The following is a 21,336-nucleotide window of genomic DNA, read 5'->3' as shown; positions in this document are numbered from 1 at the left end:
TGATGGACAGATGCACTTTTATGATGGACAGATGCACTTTTATGATGAACGGATGCACTTTTATGATGGACAGATGCACTTTTATGATGGATAGATGCACTTTTATGATGGACAGATGCACTTTTATGATGGATAGATGCACTTTTATGATGGACAGATGCACTTTTATGATGGATAGATGCACTTTTATGATGGACAGATGCACTTTTATGATGGACAGATGCACTTTTATGATGGATAGATGCACTTTTATGATGGACAGATGCACTTTTATGATGGATAGTTGCACTTTTATGATGGACAGATGCACTTTTATGATGGACAGATGCACTTTTATGATGGACAGATGCACTTTTATGATGGACAGATGCACTTTTATGATGGACAGCTGCACTTTTATGATGGACAGATGCACTTTTATGATGGACAGACGCACTTTTATGATGGATAGATGCACTTTTATGATGGACAGATGCACTTTTATGATGGATAGTTGCACTTTTATGATGGACAGATGCACTTTTATGATGGACAGATGCACTTTTATGATGGATAGATGCACTTTTATGATGGATAGATGCACTTTTATGATGGATAGATGCACTTTTATGATGAACAGATGCACTTTTATGATGGACAGATGCACTTTTATGATGGACAGATGCACTTTTATGATGGACAGATGCACTTTTATGGACTTCAAATCAGAAACAGCCATTCACTGCCAATATAAAGATATTTTTTTTATATAACTCCGATTGTGTTAGTCTGAAAGAAGAATGTCATATACACCTTGGATGACTTGTGGGTGAGTAAATCATGGGATAATTTTCATTTTTGGGTGAACTGTCACTTTAAAAAACACAGATATGCATTGAATGAGAGCGGCACTGACTGCAGGTCTGGATCTGAGCAGGTTTGACTCGTCTACACACTGAGCCAGCAGGAGACGAGCAGGAGAACACGACCCGGCAGATCCTCAGCCGGAACCAGCACCACAGCGGGACCGGATCCGCTCAGACACCGCTCCAGCCCTGCGGACACAATACACAGAGGTCAGAGGTCACGCTTCACACAAGTCATCATAAGCTCTTGCTCAATTCTGCTTAACCCTTCCAGCACATTCCTGAAGTATTGACCCTCTCAGATCCACGACAGCTTGTGTGTGTGTGTGTGTGTGTGTGTGTGTGTGTGGACATATGGTCAGTGCGGTACTAAACACGCGCGTAATACACAGAGGAGCAGAAAATCTTTAGTTAGCCATTTGCAACAGATTAGCAGCTCGTCGAGGCTCCGGTGGGATTGATCGGGAAGGTTTGTAAGCGCAGGAGGGATTCAGACGCTCTTCTGATCTCCACTAAAGTCAAATAATGAATAGCGTCACCTGATACAGCGACACACACTCTTTCTGGATAGCACACTTTGAATGCACACACAAGGAAACACACACACACACAGATTCAGTTCGGTCTGTTTCTCACTCACTCACACAGCGTACAAGTGCTGATCACTAGCGATGCACTAAAATCAACTTTATTACCAAATCTGAGTTTCCATGAGCCGAAACCCAGCTGAAAATAAACTTTTTTTAATAATCAATGAATCAAATTTAATTTAATAATCAACTCTCAAATAAGAAGTTTCATATTAAAGTTTAAATTGCACATTTTTATAATGACTTTTTTAATGACTTTAAATTAAGTTTCTACTCTTCTTGTTTTTTGAATTATAAATGTAAACGGCAGCCGTCATAAACACTCGATTGAAACATACATTAAACAGGATGAGTATAAATATAATAAATATGTAATATACTGCATATATTAATAAAAATGCTGTCCTCTAGAGTTATTATTGTAGCTGACTTTCGAGTTTATGGTCATTGAATGTCTTTTCTGAGTGAAATGTGACATTATTGTTCTCTGGCTGTGTTATTGACGGTTGAAGCATCGATTGATGGATTATGAGATATGAGTGCATCTTCAGTAAAGAGGAGGAGATGATCAGTTCAACAGTCACGACTCCATCTCAATCTCATGACCTTTCCTTCTCCTGTTCGCCCGATGCACTGCAGCGATGGGGGACCGAGGTCAGTGTGTGTGTGAACTATGAAAGTGAACAAGTTCTTCACACAAACGAAGCGACGCTGAGATTGGAAGGTAAAAGCTCTTTTGATAATCATCAGGCTCTTTCATTAAGAACACACACACCGCACGTCAAAGATGGCACGTCGAGTATGAACTCAGTGTGTTCTCGAGGCCTGTGGTGTTGGACTTTCAACAGCAGATCACACAGAAAACAAGTCATATTAGCGATTCGGTCACCTTCATCGGCCATCAGGAGGACCGCTCCACTTTCATGAGGCTAAAGCTGTGTGTGTGTGTGTAACAATGGAAACTACCATCAGACCATCGCTTACGAAAATTAACCTTATTATAGTAAAAGTGTTAACCATAGCTTTTTTCAACAAATCCCATGGTTAACTATGGTTAGTGTAGCAAAACCATATTTCAATTGTAGTTACCATTGTTTAACTATAATAACCATGTTTGTTTTGTTTTATTTGTAGTAAAACCATGGCTAATTTTAATAAGGATCCCATGGAAACCTGCTCAGCGATATATAGATTTACATTTATGCATTTGGCAGACGCTTTTTCCCATGCAACTTAAACTGGATTCTGGATATACATCAGATAAGAGTTCACTGGGAATCGGGAATCGCTTCTGACTATGATTTAAAATGTCAGTAAAGGGTTAATGCTAGAGCCAGAGCGATATATCGGCAGGCCGATATTAGGCATTTTCCAAACTATCGGTATCGGCAGTTATAATGGCCGATAAATGAATATTTCAAAAATAAAATAAAAACGGACGAAACACGCTTGAACCATGTCACGAGTGTTGGAGTTGTATAGTTTGTCCACCAGATGGCGCTCTACACCGTTCCTGTTGAGTTGGTCACAAGACATACATTGCTTGAATAACAATTAAAAGAACATGTCATGCTTATTTGAGTTATCTTGTCCTGTTTTGCTGCAGTTAAATAAGCTGAGAGTGAAGCGGAGTTAGCTAGTAATAATTACGTTACGTAGCTACAGTGTAGTTGACTGACTGTCCTTTTAACTTTTAAAAATGTGACTGAAGTATTTCTTTAATAGCACGTGATAGTTATAGCAATGAGACGCATCATCTCTCCTCGGCCTGTTATATTGAAAATGTATGTTTTACAATTTGCAGTATGACGTCATCCATTGCTAAATTATGGCTCATCATAGACTAGCTAACCATAAAGCTAGCTAACGCCACCATCATCAGTCTGTTCTGTTGTGACAATAAAAGAAACAAGTTTCTTTTTAAAATGCATTATCATATTATTTTAGTTAAAACTCATAAATAACTACAAATATCTAATGTTAGGGAAATATGTTAATGTTTTGTTGCGCGTTAAAAAAAATATCGGCCGATATATCAGAATATCGGATTTTAAAACCCCAAAAAATATTTGTATCGGTATCGGCCTTCAAAATGCTTTATCGGTCGGGCTCTACATCACAACATGATCAATGGAATACTGTAGGGCTGTCAAATAAAAACTCAAATTTTGAATATTCGCTAAATAAAATAAATATAAAATTGCACATTAAAATGCAAAACCCGTGCATTAAATGTTTTGGTGTGTCAAAAGACTCTAGACGTTTATCCAGTGTATAGCGCTGTTGTTTGGGAGAAAAATGGCGGGAAAAGCCTTCCTGTTGACGAAAACCCTCCGAGTTCGTGGCAAAAAACTGGACCAAACCTGCACATCGATCAGAGCTGAGTGTGTGTTCATCGGCGGAAACACTGTCGACAGAGATCAAGAGTGTGTTCATGTAGTTCGTCTGTTGAGGTGTGTTTTCTCATGATGCACTTCCACAGTTTTATGCACTAGTATAGTAACCTACTTTTCCTTGCATGCACATTAAGGAAATTATATTTTATTGAAGTACAATTGTTTTAAAAGTTAATGCACTTTAAAAAGTGAATATCATTTCATTTCAATAAAAGATGCGATGCTTGATTCGGTTTATATTTGGTTATTGTGCTCACTTGCACCCTCTTGTGGGCATGGGAGGCAATACAGTACTTTAGTCCCTGTAACAATAAAACTATTGCCTAAAGAATTTGAATTGTGTCACTTGAATTGAGCTTTTCAGCCATTCTGACAGCCCTAGAGCACACAGTGGAATATACAGGAAGGGGAAGTCTTGTAAATGTGGTTTTCTTTGTGTTAGCGTGTTATTGGTTTGCATGCAAACTGATTTTTGGTAGTTATTAGCACATCTGTGTGCATGCAACTGCATGTGTCTAAAAGACATCAGGAGCTGATGATCACTGGACAAGGTCAGACGAGATGTTTCTGAGATTCTCAGTTCATGTTTCCAGGATGTCCAGAAGCCAAACATGCATCTGTCACGAGAGGAGATCAGGAGACACGACAGGAGATCGGGCTTTTGTGAAGCGAACGTGTTCCCCGTCCCACGGAAAGGGTTGGAGGGCGAATGTCTTCATATCTGCTGTGATATTGTTGGTCTGTGACCCGTGAAGACGCTCCGGGCTCTCTCCGAGGCCATCAGGAACACTGACAGCTCGATAAATGTGTCTGAACATATGCTACACCGTCGGCTCACGCGGACCCGAAGACCACGGCAGGCTTTGGAGGAAGAAACTTCAGCAACAGAAGATGCGCAGTTAGCTGTGTCAGGTCTGATTATGATCTGGCGATGAATTGTGACTCGTGACATTTAGAAGAGTTTCTGTCTGAAAACACATTTAAAAGACTTAATTTCAACTAGATTCAGTTTTCCATTTATATGACAATTTTGGTTAAAGTTTGAGTCATTTTGTGGGTTTTATGTCTTTGTCAACTAGCTTTTTCCAGGTAAAGATTATTAGGTAACAAATATGTTTTTTTTAAGGTTTTATTTAATTTTTTTAGTTACATTTTAGTACATCAAGTTAGATGCAAGAACCACTGAGAGCCATTCTCGTGTTACGCAGCACAGCTGGAAGTTCGGTTAAAGTCCCTGTAAAGGCAATTCTACAAAAATATAATTCTATAATTCTACATTATAAATATTACAAATGTATTGCTAAAACATATTACAAAGACAATGTGGAGTTAGACCGTTAAACAGTTTTTCACCATTGCAATTTTACGGATTGTTTGGGCGGGGCTAAAACAGGGCTCGATGACGCACTGGAGCACATGAGCTCCTGGACACGCCCCTATTTGATGACGCACAGAGTCCTAACACACGATAACACTCCCCGAGCACATTCGCACTCACCGCTCAATCGCGAGTGACTGTCAGTACAACTACAGCTGAGCCTACAGTTTTCTAGCGATGCCTTCGACACAGAAATGCATTGGCTACTATCACCTAGAACCTCCACGTCCCATCCAGGGACCAGACATGGAGTTTTCAGAGGTCTGGACGCGGGTGCCCGTCTCGGAGAGAGGAGGTCCTCCCTGAGCGGAGTGGGCCAGTACTACTGTTCTGCTCTCGACAGTAATCAAGCAGATTAGCACTGACCGGACACATTTCCCTGTGAGACGGGCCGTCTGGTGGACCATAGCGAGAAAAGGAGTGCGAGTTTGCTCTTTTCCCAGTTGACCCGAAGATCTGGCTGACCAGGTCCCTGTGCTCGCACAACTGCTCCAGAGAGTGAGCTAGTGTCCGCCAGGCGTCGAGATAGTGGATGTGAACACCACGCTCTCTCAATGGCCGCCTCCACGTTAGTGTTTTTGGGATCTCAAATACTAGACTGTTGCGGCACTGAAAGGACATGTGAGAAACTCATTCAACCCTTACTAGGGTTTGAGAAACACACATAGCAAAGAGCAAGACTTACTGCATGGAAACCAATACAGGTGAATTTAACCCGCAAGACTAAAGGCCCGTCCACACCGGGACGAATATCAGCGCGCGTTATTCGTCAGCGTTTTTCAACGCGTTTTTTGTGTTCACACCCAAGCGTTTTTCGCTGACGATGAGCCGAGAGAACACGCAAATTCATTCCTTGACATTAGATGGCGCTTAATGTAAAACAGAAATAATATTACAATACTATACTCAACATGTTTTATTATGACGGATAAAAAAACGAATGAAATAATGATAGAAATAACGTCTTCTGTTTTAGAAAAATAAATATATAAAAAATAAATAACTAAAAGAAATGCCTCCAAATGTAACAAAAAATAGCTCTCACAAACTTACAAAAACGAACTAGCAAAATCTATTTATATCTTTAGTTTTCATTGTCTTTATCCTGTTTTTCTTCCTCGTCCACCTTTTTTGCCCATCTATATTTTGCTGTTGGACTGATCTTTCCCAGCAGTTCTTGTTTGAAAACCAGGACATTTTCATCACTTAAAAACAGCCAGGACAGGACGTGGAAACAGGACATGTGTAACGCAAAGTGGAGATGTTGCCCAGAGATAAAAACATAGCAGTTGTCGGATAAACAGATGCACGAGAGACGAGAGTTGTCGTATTTCCCCACGTTTAATAAAACCACTCAAACGTTACACTCGTCCTCATACATCGGGATCGAGCGAGAAAAAAACACAAACAAACATCTGGTCACAATAGGAAAGTAAAATAAAAGAAAGAATACAAAGAGTCGGCAGAGCGACTCACTTGTCAAAATCTAACTGACCCTACGCAGTTCTCATCTCAACTCAGATTTCTATAAAGCACAAAGTGACCGTTTTACACATGTCCCGGGAAAACAGGACTGTTGGTCACCCTATACTATACTATTATTACAGAAATACTAATATAAATATTATCATACAGCTCTTTATGCTCCGAGACATTCATCTTGCCCATAGGTATCGTATCTCTTCTTCGCCGTTGCATATGTGTGCTCGGCAAGACCGTTTTGTGTTCGAGCGCCCTCAAGTTGTGTTTTACTGTAACTTCAGAAGTAGCAGACACGTGAGCAAACCCGCCGATCTGGTTGGTCAGATAGGTTTTGACGCGGCGCGTCAAATCAAAAAAACGAACCCGAGGCGTTTTTTAAAAATGACGCTTTTACGCGTGGTGTTTTTCACGTCGGCGTGAACACTCACATTGGCGCCCATTGTTTAGTCACGAGGCATTAAACGTCGACGAATATCGCGCGCGAAATTCGTCCCGGTGTGAACAGGCCTTAAAGTTGTACACAGTTTTTTTTTTTTTAACAATCAAAATATTTCTGGAGGTGAGCCGTACCTGTGCCGATCTCTGTGACGAACATGTCGTGGCTCTGATAGAAAACCCTGGCGCACAGAGCCGAGAGGTTCTCCGTCTTCTGAAGAGCGCTCTGGTAGGAGGACAGCAGTGCGTCTGTGAGGGTCTGGGCCGCCGGTGTGTGTGTCCCGCTGAGACTCAGGCTCAGAGACAGGGAGGCGTATCGAGCGCAGCTGGACTGGAGCAGACGGCACTCCACGGAGCCGCCCGGGACCCGTGAGACGCTGCGGTGGGACGCTCGACCCGCGGGACGGTCCTGCACCGCGATCACATGGAGCTCCACCGCGGCTCCTCTGGGTAAAGACTGGACGGCTACGACACTGACCTCCACCTGGACACACACACACACACAACCACAATAAACTCTTGCGGATTATTGTGGAATACACCTGTTGGGGGCTTTCATTGATGACCCTTAAAGTCAGTCAGAAGCAGAGAGCATCAGTTGGTGCACTGTAAAAAAATATTGACGGTTTAACTTAAAAAAGTAAGTAACCTGGTTACCTTAAAATTTTAAGTTGATTGAACTGGAAAAAGTGAGTTAATACAATGAAGGAGATTAATTTAACCATTAGAAACTCAAAATTATATGTTATCTGAACTAAATAAATTATTTAAGTTGATTTGACAAAAGAAAAAATGTTGTGATTACTACACTGTAAAACATATTGTTGGTTGAACTTAAAAAAATAAGTAACCTAGTTGCCTTAAAATTTTAAGTTGATTGAACTGGAAAAAGTGAGTTAATACAATGAAGGAGATTAATTTGACCATCAGAAACTCAAAATTATATGTTATCTGAACAAAATAAATTATTTAAGTTGATTTGACAAAAGAAAAAATGTTGTGATTACTACACTGTAAAAAATATTGTTGGTTGAACTTAAAAAAATAAGTAACCTGGTTGCCTTAAAATTTTAAGTTGATTGAACTGGAAAAAGTGAGTTAATAGAATGAAGGAGATTAATTTAACCATCAGAAACTCAAAATTATATGTTATCCGAACTAAATAAATTATTTAAGTTGATTTGACAAAAGAAAAAAAATTTGTGATTACTACACTGTAAAAAAATATTGTTGGTTTAACTACCTGGGTTGCCTTAAAATTTTAAGTTGATTGAACTGGAAAAAGTGAGTTAATACAATGAAGGAGATTAATTTGACCATCAGAAACTCAAAATTATAAGTTATCTCAACTAAATAAATTATTATAAAGTTGATTTGACAAAAGAAAATACGTTGTGATAACAAATCTTGAAAATATTTTTTACAGTGTAATATCTGCTTCTATATCGATGATAACATATTTCATTGAGTATCAGGTCAGGCTTATTTCTACAGCTCGTTATACAGGACTGATTGTTTTAAAGCAGCTTCACGGTGATAAACAGAACCAGAGATGAAAACTTCATCAAATATGAGATTCATTAAGTGCCAATAATCAGCTAATTCTCATCTGATTCTGATAGTGTCATTGACGTATCAATTAAAATCGTTTAATGCAATTTTAACTCTCTGGTGCTATTCGTTCATTCTGTGGATTTTTTGTTCTTCATCAGAAACTTGGAAAAACAACTTGTTTAGATGTATGGCTTTGGTTTTCTCACGGTTTTAGAGTAAAACAAAATATATGTTTTTGAAAATAATCCAATGGGATTATAGTCACTGGTAACACTTCACAATAAGGTTCATTAGTTAACATTTGATAATGTATTAACCATGAGCAATACATTTGTTACAGTATTTATTCATCTTTATTAATGTTAGATAATAAAAATCCAGCTGTTCATGTTAGCTCACAGTGCATTAACTAATGTTAACAAACACAACCTTTGGTTTTAATGAAGTAAATGTTGAAATAATAATAAGTGCTGTGGAAGTATTGTTGATTCTTCTAAGGTAGTTAACTAACGAACCTTATTGTAAAGTGTTGCCAACTTCGTTAATGTTATTTAATCAAAACATACGAGCGCAGAGATGAACCGCAACAACGACGATTGATTCCAGACACGCGCGGGTTGTTTTACACCATTTCACCACGAGCGTTTGTGATGGCTTTAAATGATCTGCAGAGTTAAAATCTTTATTCTTCGCCGGGCCATTATCGCCTCTCGAACATCTTTGTGTTTGTGTTCAGCACAATGCGGGCCTCAAATAACACCGTCTCATCTGCTAATGGGGGACGAACGAGTGGTTCATACAACAGCAGCCGTTCTGTCGTGCCGTCGATAAGGGCAAAAACACTTAACCCCCTTTTTCAATTCTCTGGATCAATTTTCATCCACTCACATCCCACTCCAGCACAGCAGAATAATGACGGGTTACATACACTTTATTTTGAAATTCGCTCAAAAGCAGACGGCGAATAAATCAGAGAGGCTTTTCAGGCCGCGTCCTCGTCGTGACCCGATCGGCCAACGCTGCACTTACATCCAGATTAAACCAGCCCTGATTGTGTATCAACATCAAACCACTTTTCAGTGCAGCTTCGAGTAAACAATAGAAGCTTTAAGTAGCTGTGTGTAAAGTGTTCACTCAGACGTCTTTAACGAGAGCGCTTTAATACGCGTCAGATTAGCACTTAACAGCGCGAGGAGCCGTGATGAAGGGGAGGCTGTTAATGGCCCTCGGGGACCGTAATAAGGACCCAGAGGGGTTCGTTCAGTGGGTTTAAAGGCCGACCCGTGACATCCAGGCGCGTCGGTGGATCCAAAACCACACAAAAACCTAAGGTGGGCATGTGTAAAGGCTAGGCCGACGATGGTAAACACCATTAAGTTATAATTGTTGATTAAGTTGAGGTGTTGTGGAGTCGGATGGGTTCGGGATGATCGGCCGGTTCCTCTACATCTGCTGCCCTGCATGAAGTCCTGCTGAGGAATGAATGAAACACAGGCCGGAGAACCCCTGATGCTGAACACCAGTGTTGCCAGATTGGGACGGTGATTTGCAGACACAAAAGCTCAGCAAAACACACACAAAACTTCAACTGCCAAAATAATGTGATTTGCTTTTATTGCCATGTCAATCCACCATTTTTATCTTCATCCTTCCCTCGCGTTTCAACAAATCCTTCAAAATGACCCAAAGCCCCAACACTTTAACTGCCAAAATAATGAGATTCTGGCTCAATGCAGGAGGACAAACTCGTTTAAAGATATACATTGTAATTGAAATCTATAGACAGATCTATATAAAAGATACAGTTAAAAGTGTGTTTTGGATGTTTTCTGGCCACTATTCTTTACACTTTACGGCCAAAATCTCAAAATTGACAGATGCATGAAAACACGCAGTTTTTGTCCGTATTGTCTTGCCTTAAAGGTACAATATGTACGATTTTTGTAATAAAATATCCAAAAATCACTTGTACAGTGTGATGTATTTCCTGCAGTTGTGTATCCCAAAAGTTCCCAAAGATTTTTAATTTCAGAGAAATTCACAATTTTAAATTTAAATTAAATCGTCCCTGTTCAATTATCGCCTGTCAATGACGTAATATCCGCGTTATCCTGGTTTTCACTCGTACTGCCGTAGTAACCATGGCGACAGACGCTACGTTACGTCTAGTGGCGCGCTCACGCTGTTGTTGTTTTCGTTCAAACATTATGGACCATGGCAAGCAGACTTTGGGACAAAAGGAGAAATAAAACAAGGATCAACATCGGCGTAGCGTTTTCGAGATGCCAAGAGCTAGCGTCCGCGGCTAACTTCGATTCGACAGAGACGCCGCTCTTGCATGAATTCGTACGAGTGATTAAAAAGTCACTAATTCGTACTAATTCATACAACCTCACTCGTATCGTACGAATTTGTACGATTTGTCTAAACCCACGTGATGGTTGGGTTTAGGGGTGGGGTCTGGGTTAGGTCATTCGTACGAATTCATACAAATTGGCCAATTTGTAAAATATGTACGATTTAGCAAAAATCGTACTAATTCGTAAGAATGAGGTCGTATGAATTGTTACGAATTAGCCACCTCGTAAAATTCGTACGAATTCCTGTGAGATGGTTTTATTAGACAGTTGAGCAAATGTATATAAACTAATCGATGTTATACAGCTCACCATGATGAAATGTTAGAGTATGATCAGAATGTTATTGTAATGTTGATCTTGCTCACTGCTAGTTTCCTACAGACAAACTAACACATAGAATAACATTATAACCCTAACACACACTCAAACGTGTTTAGTGTGATAGTATAGAGCAAGTGAAACAGCGCTGCGTTCCCTCACACGCTTCGCTCGTCTAATAAACGTGAAACGTCCTCATTGTTTATATCCGCGGGACTCGCGTGTGGCGCTGAGATCTGTCTCTCATTAGCACTCGCGCCCTATTTTATCCCACGATCATGATAAAAACATCAACGTATTCACTCATCCATTAACATTATTAGATGTTCATCAGCTTGACGACAAGATCCATGATTCCGCTTATCACTGCGTCATCAACCTACTGAACGCCTTTATTAGGAGGTTAGCGAACCCTATCAGCGAAAACAATTACATAATTAGCTTTAAGGAAACACTAGGAAGGAACAAAGGAAAATCTATAACATTCATTTAGAAAATAGGGTGAATTTTAGGGTGATATCATTTTGTTGCCATGTCAATCAAGGTTGATAAGCACCATTTTTATCTCCTTAAAACAAAATGTTTCTCCATAAAATGAAAAAAAAATGAAAACGGATCAAAACAGGGTGATAAATTAAAGAGAATTAGCAAATATTAGTAATATGTCCAGGTGGAATGGCAAAACGGCAATCAAAAAGATTAACTAATGACTTTAACCCTCGGAAAATCGTTTTGCAACAAGAATAAGCCAATTTCAGTGCAAACCGTGACCAGTATAAGTGATTATAATGAGCAATGTAATTAGAAGATATTTGACGCACAGACCACAGCCAAAATGTGTAATTCATTGATACGATAATCCAACAACATCAATATAACAACAAGAACACACTTTAACGTTAGTCAGAACTACAGTGGGTCTTTTGTGAAGTACAAGTTGCAGAATTTAGAAGAAGTTGCTCCCTATCTCACTCTTTACATATGTATGCCACTTCGACATTAGCAATCACTTGAATATACAAAGACCCGGGAACCCGCCCAATCTGGCAACCCTGTTGACTGAGGAACACCTTCAGGACCACAGATTTTCACAGCAAATTTTCATTGTGACAAGACGTTAAATTGAAACGATACATCATTATCAGCCCTCGCAGTGAGTGTGAAAACTTGTGTCTCATTTCAGTCTGTGATTTGCAGAAGTCACTTCGTTTCCGAAGTGGCTCGTCATCATTTCTTTCATATTTTTTGAGAATCTCTTGCTTTACACTTTTAACAAAACCAACCGATATTAAAATCTCTTAAAGTTACCCAATTATGCTATTTTAAAAGATTTCTGATTTTCTTTTTAAGATTTTGTAAACAGATAACACTCATAATCTCCCCTGCAGCACCAGCTCTTTCTCTCAGTGTCTGAAACGCTTCGATCGAGGATTCAGTCTCTCTAAGCCCCGCCTCTCTGAGAGCTGCTCTGCTGTGATTGGTCAGAAACGCTCATTATCATATCTGAATCGCAGCTCTTGATCACAGTGATACGAACAGTGACGATGGCGTGAGTTTAACCGAATCAATCTCAGAAAACAGCGTCTCCTCGACACTCTCCCAGTCTCAGACACACTACAGTGTTTGAGGGCGGAGCTAAGAGACGCTGTTCAGCCAATCAAGACCACAGGCTGGCATTATGCAAATTAGTTACACAAACAGCTATGTTACAAACTACATGAAAGGGAATACACCAAAAATATGGGCACTTTAATATATTACAAACTTTTAAATCTCTTAATATAATACAAACAACCAACATTTATCAAATCAAAACAAAATGTATCTATAAAGCACAATAAAAACAACGGTAGTTGACAACTGTGCTGTACAATACCAAACAAAAATGTTAATAAAAAATAAATCTAAGCAATAAAGACCGCAATGCAACGAGAAAAACAAAATTAGAGCAATTTTTAAATAATTAAAAATAATTTATAAATTACAGTGACTTAAATAACTGAACAGATCAAAACAACCTATAAATACATTATATCTAGATCTAAATCCAGAGGTTCGTTAATCAATTATTATCATTATTGGTCCCAAATGTGTATAAATGTCACCGGTAGTCACTGTATGAAGAATATTTGAGTGTAATATGTCTCCTCACTTACACTTATGAACTATAGTGTCCTGCACACACTAGTGAAAATATATCAAAAATGATATCTGGTGTGTGAATAACTTCAGGTTTGACTGGATTGTAAGTCACTTTGCATAAAAGCATCTGTCAAATGCATAAAGTTGTCTTTAAGAACTTCTGCTGAGGAGGTATTGTTCTGATTGATCTGAAGTTAAATGCTCACCTCATCCAGAGCGTTTCTGCTCTCCACAAACAACACATCTGCTCCTCCGCCAATTAACCCCGCAAACTCCATCACACACTCCATTACAGGCATTATGAACGCTCAGGCTGGTTAAAGAAGCACACGCTCGTGTTGTTTCTATCACGGCTCTTCCGCTTCGCCAGCTCCATCTCCTTTAACCAGTGCTCTGATTGTTGGATGCGTGCTGAGGCCACTGGTAAACACGATAAGTGCTTTATTGTTAATCTAAAGACAGCGTTTTCATCATAACACTTGAGTGCACAAATCCAGCAATGATGAGAGAATCAACAGCAAAACTTACTGTACACACTTCATTCATTCATGTATTGTTCAAAAAAAGATCCTTTACCTGGTTTGCGCTGTAATAATTGAATTCATTAAAAATCAGCACAAATAGAAAACATGAAAATCCAACATATTTTCTGAATGCATGTTATAGAGCTCCCTTTATCTTTCCTGATGTCTCCTGAAGGCGAGACACAACTGCGTGTTTCATGCATCTGTCAATATTGAGATTTTAGTGGACACAAAAAACACACTTTTAACTGCATCTTTTAAAGCACTTTATCTATTTGCGTCTAGATTTCAATTACACTGTATATATATATATATTTTTTTTTATACTTTATTTTCATATCTTCCCCTCTTTGTCGCCATCTCTGTTCGAAATCTGCAAGTGCAGTCATTCGCGGAATTATCAACTTTACGTTGAACGTTGGTGACCACACCGTTTCAGTTCCCATTATCATATCTGGGATCATATCTGTGAAAATATTAAGAGGGTTTCAAGAGACATTAAAATTAGATTAATTCAGTTTAAGATCGTTTTTATTGGACTCCGACCCGACTGTTTAGACTGAAGTTGAGGGATAATGCAAACTGCTGGAAGGGACTCTTATTCATCCCAGAATTCAGAGTTATTGGTTAGATTCATGATTACATCGAAAACATTACCCGGATAAGCTTGGAATTCTGCCCGAGGTTGTGTGTTTTAAATGATCCACAAATGACATTGAACTGTGAAGCAGCGGACTTTATTCAGACCAGTATTATGATCGGAAAACAAATAATAATGAGAAACTGGAAGAACGCAGGTGAGCCCTCTTTCCAGGAGTTGAGCACGGAGTTAGCAAAAGTGGCATCATATGAAAAAATGTATTTCAATATTAATGATAGGGCAGAAAAATATATGACGATATGGGGAAAATATGTTCAGTATATTGCAACTAGATGAGAGCATGGTGTTTATTGTAAAACTATACACTTGACTCATGTGATTTTGTTTGTTATTAATTTTTCTTTCCCTCTTTTTTTTATATTAGTTATTTAGTTATTTTTTTTTTCTTTTGGTTTAATTATTTTTTGTTTTATTGTTATCTAAAAATGTAGCATCATTATGGGATATGTTAAGATGTCAATTGCAATATTGACTACAATGCTGTTTATAATGTAACAGTGGTGCTTAAAACTCAATAAAATACTAATTACAAAAAAAAACAACTTTATTTTCACCTTTTTAGTTTACAAAAACAAAAACAGAAAAACAAGTAGTCTAAAAATAAAATAAAAGTAAAAAGTAATCCTCCTCCCTCCCCAAAAGGGTGCTCCAATATTCGACAATAGAAATGTAATGTAACAGGCCGTTTTCACAAAGTGAGTTTTTCCTCCAACATCGAGCCAGAAATCTCCACTGTTCAGATTTTTGTTCTAGAAATGTATGCAAATCAGTGCATATTTAATTAGATAACGTCTCATTTGCATATTTAAACATAACATTTCAGAAAACTTTTAATACAATTTTTTTTGCAATTATTAATGTAATCAATCAACTGGTGAAGTATGCTGATATTTATTATTTTTTTTAAAAATTTACCCTATTCATCTGTGCAGTCTTGCCTTACACATTTAGTGTTCTCTGAGTATAAGGAATACGCATTTAAGAGAATCACAGTAACAACAAACAAGAGTGAAAATCAGCAAGCAGCATCATTAATATTCCTGTCACATGGTGTGCTGTCAACATCTGTACACTCGCGTTGTGTTTGCATTACGGCACACACACACACACACACACTGGAGGATGTTGCAGAGTTCCTCAGGTACACACACCTCACTTCTGTCATCCGCAGCTTCTGCATCTCAGCTGTTTGCTCACATCAATACATGCATGTGAAACACAGCTCTTCATGTGTAACAGAACCGGCTGCAGATGTTTCATTCAGACTTTATGATGCTTGCACTTTTACATTTGCTCCCTCAATCTTAAATATTTGCCTATTTGCTGGCTTTAGTCCACAACTCAGTTAGCATGATTGTGGCTAACAATCTGTTTTTGCATGTGTTCGGTATTCTCATGAGATTGGGTTCTAGAGTCATGTGTAATCCACATTTACTCTTCCTTGTGTCGCTTTAATCCTGTGTGACATGCTTTCTTCTCGACGTGTTGTAGAAACCGAACTTGACTTGCATTGGACAAAATACAATGTAGTCAATGGGAACTGAAACGGTGTGGTCACCAACGTTCAACGTAAAGTTGATAATTCCGCGAATGGCTGCAATTGCAGATTTCAAACAGAGATGGCGACAAAGAGGGGAAACTGTGGACTGCAGCTTGAAGTAAATTACACTTTACTATATATTCACATAGAAAACAGTTGATTCTAAAATAATTGGATCTAAAAACATTGATTGTAACCTGATCAATAACCTCATCTGGATCGTCAGCACGGTGATCAGAAGAGGAACACATCTGCCTCCGAATCATTAAACACACGTTTTTATGTGCGCTCGCTCACACACCTGGGGATCAGCTCGAGTCCATCATTTTACATCCCAACAGTTTAGAGGCGGTTTCAGCGGCGAGTTCATTTGCATTTAAATGTCAGATTCGTAAAGGCTCTGCAGGTCTCGGGGATTAATTGCTTTTCCCTAATCGTGGTCTCTTAAATAAACATAAAATAATGAAACAATTCAGACAGCCGGAGAAAATAATTACAACTATCTCAAAGCAAACTCGTTAATGAAAGGATTAGGATAATATTAGTCTCGGACGTCTGATGGATAACGCACAATAGGGAAGAAAAGACCAGCACAACTTCCCTTTCATGATGATTAGGAAGTCATATTGGATGGGTCAAAAACTATGGGAACAGTTTCAAGTGAAGTGTATACAGGTATGCTGGACCAATGAGATTTCACAGTAGGCGGGGCTCCAATATCTGACTGTATGCCACTGAACTGTATATAGGTTATACACACTCCCTCAGCCTGACTGAGTGGCAGAAGAGCTGCTGAGTGACTGGATTTAACAAAGCGCGAGTAAAACAAACAATTATCAGTTTAAATTTAAAGGGATACTCCACTTTTTTGGAAATAGGCTCATTTTACAACTCCCCTAGAGTTAAACAGTTGAGTTTTACCGTTTACGAATGCACTATTTAGAAGAATATTAGTTACCAGACAGTTTCTGGTCTCATTGACTTCCATAGTATATATTTTTTTCCTACTATGGAAGTCAATGAGACCAGAAACTGTCTGGTAACTAATATTCTTCTAAATATCAGAAAATCGGCTAAATGCATTCGTAAACGGTAAAACTCAACCGTGTAACTCTAGGGGAGTTGTAAAATGAGCCTATTTCCAAAAAAAAGTGGAGTATCCCTTTAAGGTTGGAATCGATATAAAGATATTCTGCCTATCTATGAGTTTCCAGGATGTTGAGGCACAGATATAGCTCACCTCATATATACAGTGTTGGGGAGTAGTTAACTACAAGTAGCGACGCTACTAACTTAACTACATTTTTCAGTAGCTTGGCAGTAGCTCAGTTGCTTTTTAAACAGTAGCTAACTACTTTTTGCATCAAGTAGCGGTGTTGCGCGAGCAAAAGCTACATTGCGTTTTTCGAGCTTTCGCAAATCAGCGCGATACAAGGATATTCTTCTTCTTGTTAGATTACAAACTCATTTTTTGCCATTACCGCCACCTGTTGTTTAATCACGCGTCTTGCGGCTAACGGTTCACTGACGTACAGAAGTGTGTTGACAGTGACACACCCATATTATGATTATCCATGATAAGACATGACGTGACGGCAGATTTGGAGGATGGAGAAACAACTAACGCTAATTACCCATGGCCTTATTTGTCCATCGGTATTTTTGAGAAAATGTTCTACATGCGATTTACGTTGGATTTTGTTCTTGCAATGTTGTCGGCTATTTGTTGCAATTTTGCACTTTTGACAAACAGTCTGAGATATTTGAGTGTTGTGTGTAATAAAACAATACTCTTTGAAATCATAATTGTATTGCATTATTTTAAACATTCCTCAGACACTTATTCAGTTATTTATAATATACGTTGTTCAAAAAAGCAAAAGTAGTTTCAACGTAGCTAGCTACTTTTTGATAGTAACTACTTTTCCAAAAGGGTAGCTTGACTGTAGTTTAACTACTTTAACTTACGAGTAGCTTGTAGCTTGTCAAACTACAGTTTCAGAGTAGCTTCCCCAACACTATATATATATATCTGAGGCTTTCGGTTTGGTTTTCGGCACGCATTTTCTAAACCGAACGCTTCCTTGGACCATTTTTCCTGGGATCCAAAATTTTGTTTTTGTCAAATGTAGGAGCGTCGCTCGTGGCAAGCGCGCTCATAATGTAAGAGTGTGACCACAACATTGCCCAACATCAAATGGCAAATGTAATGTAAGCAGAATGAAGCTGAGCTAGTGGTTGATGGACTCTTCATCAGTTTGGACTAAAGCAGAGCCGATTTTGATCAAGCGACAGGGTTACTACACAGCAAAATCGTAAAGAAAGCATTTGAATTTGCTACTGAAGTAATAACATTGAGATCTAGTGAGAAACATTCACATTTCTCCGTTATTAACGGATCAAACGGCGCTGACGTGGAAACCAGGAAGAAGCATTGTGCCATGAATTAACTATTCAGTGTCCACAGATCAGCAACATCACCATGGATTTACTGCATAACACTAACTGTAACCATGGGAGTTTGCCAGGAATAGTCGGCTATAATGCTTTCAAGTGACATCACGTTGGTTTTATTTTGACATTATGAATATAATTGCTGCCCTCAAATGTTAATCTGAACTAAAATAAACCTTTGTTTATAACTACCACAATATTACATTTCGTTTTGTCCAAGGAGCTGTTTCGCTCCAAAGAAATTCAAGTATAGCTCCATCATTGCTCAAAGTAAAAAAAAAAAAAATCATACTTTATGATGTTAGTTTTAACAAAAATATCATAAAAAATAAAACCAAATAAATTTCTCTGGCATTTCTTACTTTTTGCTGTGTCGAAAACGTACCGAACCGTGACAGTGTATCGTATCGAACCGAAATGTGAATTTTGCGAACCGTTACACCCAAAATATATATATATATATGTACACACAGATATACAGATGAAGCTCACCTGGAGGTCCTGCGAGTGTGTGTTCCAGGCGGCCGTGACGGGCGCTGTGTGTTGGGGGTGTGTGAGGTAGACGTGCGCCTGCAGAGCGTGAGCCAGCGTGAGTCCGGCGCTGACGGCACACAGGACCTTCTCCGTGTGACTGAAGCAGAGCCGGGCCTGGAGCGCTGGCGGCCCGTCCAGCATCTGCATAGAGCAGGGGGTCAGAGCGACCTGTCCCGCGCAGAACACAGCCTCACCCACCTGACACACAGCACGAAAGACACATATATTTACATATAAATTAATTCATTCATAAATACATACCATATAAATTATTATTACACAGCTCTGGGGAATACTTGATTCTGATTGGTCAATCGTGCCTTCCAACGGTGTGATATTCCTGGATAACAGAAATACAACTCTACAGCGCTATACGCTTATTAGGAACATTTTTTCTTCATGGAAGTTTTGCGTTTGGTGAGCTAATAAAATATATATCAAAACTCAGTCAAATAACTATTTTCTGTACAGTTATTTAATTTTGCCATCCAGTATCGTGGACTCGTTTCATACAAATGCAGTGGCAACCATTTTGTGACTATTGTTTTATAGGCTTACACCGTTTACTTTGTTTAAAATGTCTGCATATGTAATGTTTATTGTAAAAAAAAAAAATCACATAAAATCAAGTTTTTAACCCCCTAACTAACGCCCACGCAAATATGCTACAAACCATTTGACTCATTCAACCAGCCGAGATGACGTCTGCATTCCCCCAATGCCGGTTTGTGCTTATTCACTATGGACCTATGACCTTGACAAGCAGACAATCTGTTACAGATTTGCAACATACCAAAATTTCTATTTATTTGTTGTGCAAAAGTGAAATTGATAATCTACTTAAAGGCAAAAACACATAAAACATTTTTTATATATACAGCTATAATAATTCAGACGTTAAAGGATTAGTTCACTTTTGAAAAAACTTTTGCTGATAATTTACTCACCCCCGTGTCATCCAAGATGTCCATGTCTTTCTTTCCTCAGTCGAAAAAAGAAATTAAGGTTTTTGATGAAAACATTCCAGGATTTTTCTCCATATAATGGACTTCAATGGGAACCGGATGGTTCAAGGTCCAAAAGACAGTTAATAACAGTTTCAGATGCAGCTTCAAATGTCTTTAAACGACACCAGACGATGAATAAGGGTCTTATCATGCGAAACGATCGCTCATTTCAAAACTTATTCCAAAAATGTAACGTCACGTAATACGTAATTACGTTCAAAAGGTCACGGGCGACGTAGCCGAAAGTACAGAGTCAGTGTTTACAAGTTGAACGCATAGGTTGAACGTGCAAACCAACTCAAACGCCGTTTACAAAAAAAGGAATTAAAAGGAAAAACAACGATGTCGGACGATTTTGATTCTGTACTTCCGGCTACGTCGCCCGTGACCTTTTGAACGTAATTACGTATTACGTGACGTTACAAACGCGCCTCACAGAATAGAGCAAGGCTAGCATTTGTCCTTAGAAAAGTTACATTTTTGGAATAAGTTTTGAAATGAGCGATCGTTTCGCATGATAAGACCCTTATTCATCGTCTGGTGTCGTTTAAAGACATTTGAAGCTGCATCTGAAACTGTTATTAACTGTCTTTTGGACCTTGAACCGTCTGGTTCCCATTGAAGTCCATTATAAGGAGAAAAATCCTGGAATGTTTTCATCAAAAACCTTAATTTCTTTTCGACTGAAGAAAGAAAGACATGGACATCTTGGATGACACGGGGGCGAGTAAATTATCAGCAAAAGTGAACTAATCCTTTAAGGGGTTAATTGTATCTGTATTCAGATATACAGGCTTGCAAAATTAGCAAAAGCCATAAAAAATATAAAATAAGAATTTGCACATGGTAATGTTCAGTAAAAAATAAATAAATAAATAAATGCACCTAATATCTAATGAATAGTAATATTGACTGCACTGACACTATAGATGAGAACAGAACTTGATCTGATTAATGACACTATTGTCTTCTGCATGAGTCTCGTATTTGATGAAGTTTGATCATCACTGTGAAGCTGCTTTGAAACAGTCTGTACTGGATGACATGCTGTAGAAATAAAGCTTGATTTAGTTTGCCTTTCTGAAGCTCGAAACATTAACCATTGACCAAACATGA

The 21,336-nt window shown here is 38.7% G+C and overlaps 1 protein-coding gene across 1 annotated transcript in view; it reads right to left on the bottom strand.

Annotated features, from left to right (window-relative positions):
- Positions 1-419: 419 nt before the first annotated feature.
- The window catches only part of dph6 (diphthamine biosynthesis 6), an 85,316-nt gene continuing 64,399 nt past the window's right edge, over positions 420-21,336 (bottom strand). Inside the window, exons 13-15 of the mRNA XM_089120009.1 lie at positions 19,172-19,411; positions 7,262-7,610; positions 420-1,034 (exon numbers count right to left, since the gene is read on the bottom strand). Coding sequence (XP_088976135.1) covers positions 928-1,034; positions 7,262-7,610; positions 19,172-19,411 — 696 coding nt within the window. The 3' untranslated portion in view covers positions 420-927. The remainder of the gene's footprint in view (positions 1,035-7,261; positions 7,611-19,171; positions 19,412-21,336) is intronic.

This window comes from Pimephales promelas, chromosome 15 (genome assembly GCF_988280905.1).
Source record: "Pimephales promelas chromosome 15, fPimPro1.hap1.1, whole genome shotgun sequence".
In the NCBI taxonomy this organism is placed as follows: Eukaryota; Metazoa; Chordata; class Actinopteri; order Cypriniformes; family Leuciscidae; genus Pimephales; species Pimephales promelas.
Note: the sequence above shows the minus strand (reverse complement) of the source record. Positions and strands in the feature narration are given on the sequence as shown.